Source organism: Brassica oleracea, unplaced genomic scaffold (genome assembly GCF_000695525.1).
Source record: "Brassica oleracea var. oleracea cultivar TO1000 unplaced genomic scaffold, BOL UnpScaffold01892, whole genome shotgun sequence".
Lineage (NCBI taxonomy): Eukaryota > Viridiplantae > Streptophyta > Magnoliopsida > Brassicales > Brassicaceae > Brassica > Brassica oleracea.
This window is the reverse complement of record NW_013618423.1, coordinates 2816-3941: the sequence shown is the minus strand read 5'-3', so window position 1 is coordinate 3941 and position 1126 is coordinate 2816. Positions and strand designations below refer to the sequence as shown.

Sequence of the window (1126 nt, the reverse complement as noted above, 5' to 3'; positions counted from 1 at the left end):
ACGCTTATCGGTACCTCACCTGAGGGTCATATTCGGGTCCAACAGTGACTACGACGCCCGCAACGATTGGATGGATGCCTACCTCAAGATAGTACATGGATTAGCCGCAAAGTTCGACTTCTTCGAACTCGTCAAAGTTCCCAGAGGAGAAAACGTCTGCGCCGACGCCCTTGCAGCCCTTGGAAGCAAGCTTCATGACCAAGTTAAACGAACTATTCCAATACACCGCATTGAGAAGCCGAGCATCAATATCTCGACGGACCAAACCGCCATCATAGCCCCAGTCACCGAAACCGACACTCTCGTTACTGATGAGTTCGGCCCCGACATGCGAACTGAGTCAACCGAGAAATGGGCAGCCCGCCGACTAAAAACGCGCAGTGCCCATTATGTTGTCCTAGACAACGAACTCCATCGATGGACTGTGAGTAAAGTACTACTCAAATGTATCCACGGCGAAGAAGCGGTCAGGGTTGTGGTCGAAACACACGAAGGCGCCGGAGGTAACCATTCGGGCGGACGCGCATTAGCAATCAAAGTGAGAAGCCTGGGTTTTTTCTGGCCGACGATGAACGCAGATTGCGAGTCCTACGCCAGAAGCTGCGACAAGTGCCAACGGCACGCACCAAGCATCCATTGTCCAACTGAAATGTTACGAACGACAGTCGCACCGTACCCATTCATGCGATGGGCAATGGATATCATAGGACCTCGAAGAAACGGTCAGGGTTATGGCCGAAACACAGGAAGGCGCTGGAGGAAACCATTCGGGCGGACGCGCATTAGCAATCAAAGTGAGAAGCCTGGGCTTTTTCTAGCCGACGATGAACGCAGATTACGAGTCCTACGCCAGAAGCTGCGACAAGTGCCAACGACATGCACCAAGCATCCATTGTCCAACTGAAATGTTACGAACGACAGTCGCACCGTACCCATTCATGCGATGGGCAATGGATATCATAGGACCTCTTCCATGCTCCCGCCAGCGGCGTTTCATTCTCGTCCTCACTGATTACTTCACCAAATGGATCGAAGCTGAAGCCTACGCTCAAGTCACCGACAAAGAAGTCCGCGGGTTCATCTGGAAAAACATCATCTGCCGCCACAGTCTACCGTATGAGATCGT

At 52.3% G+C, this 1126-nt stretch overlaps 1 protein-coding gene across 1 annotated transcript; it reads left to right on the top strand.

Annotated features, from left to right (window-relative positions):
• Positions 1-70: 70 nt before the first annotated feature.
• Positions 71-904, top strand: LOC106321528. The gene has a single exon (XM_013759787.1). It carries the CDS (start codon positions 71-73, stop codon positions 902-904), a length of 834 nt encoding a protein of 277 aa, XP_013615241.1.
• The last annotated feature ends 222 nt before the right edge of the window (positions 905-1126 follow it).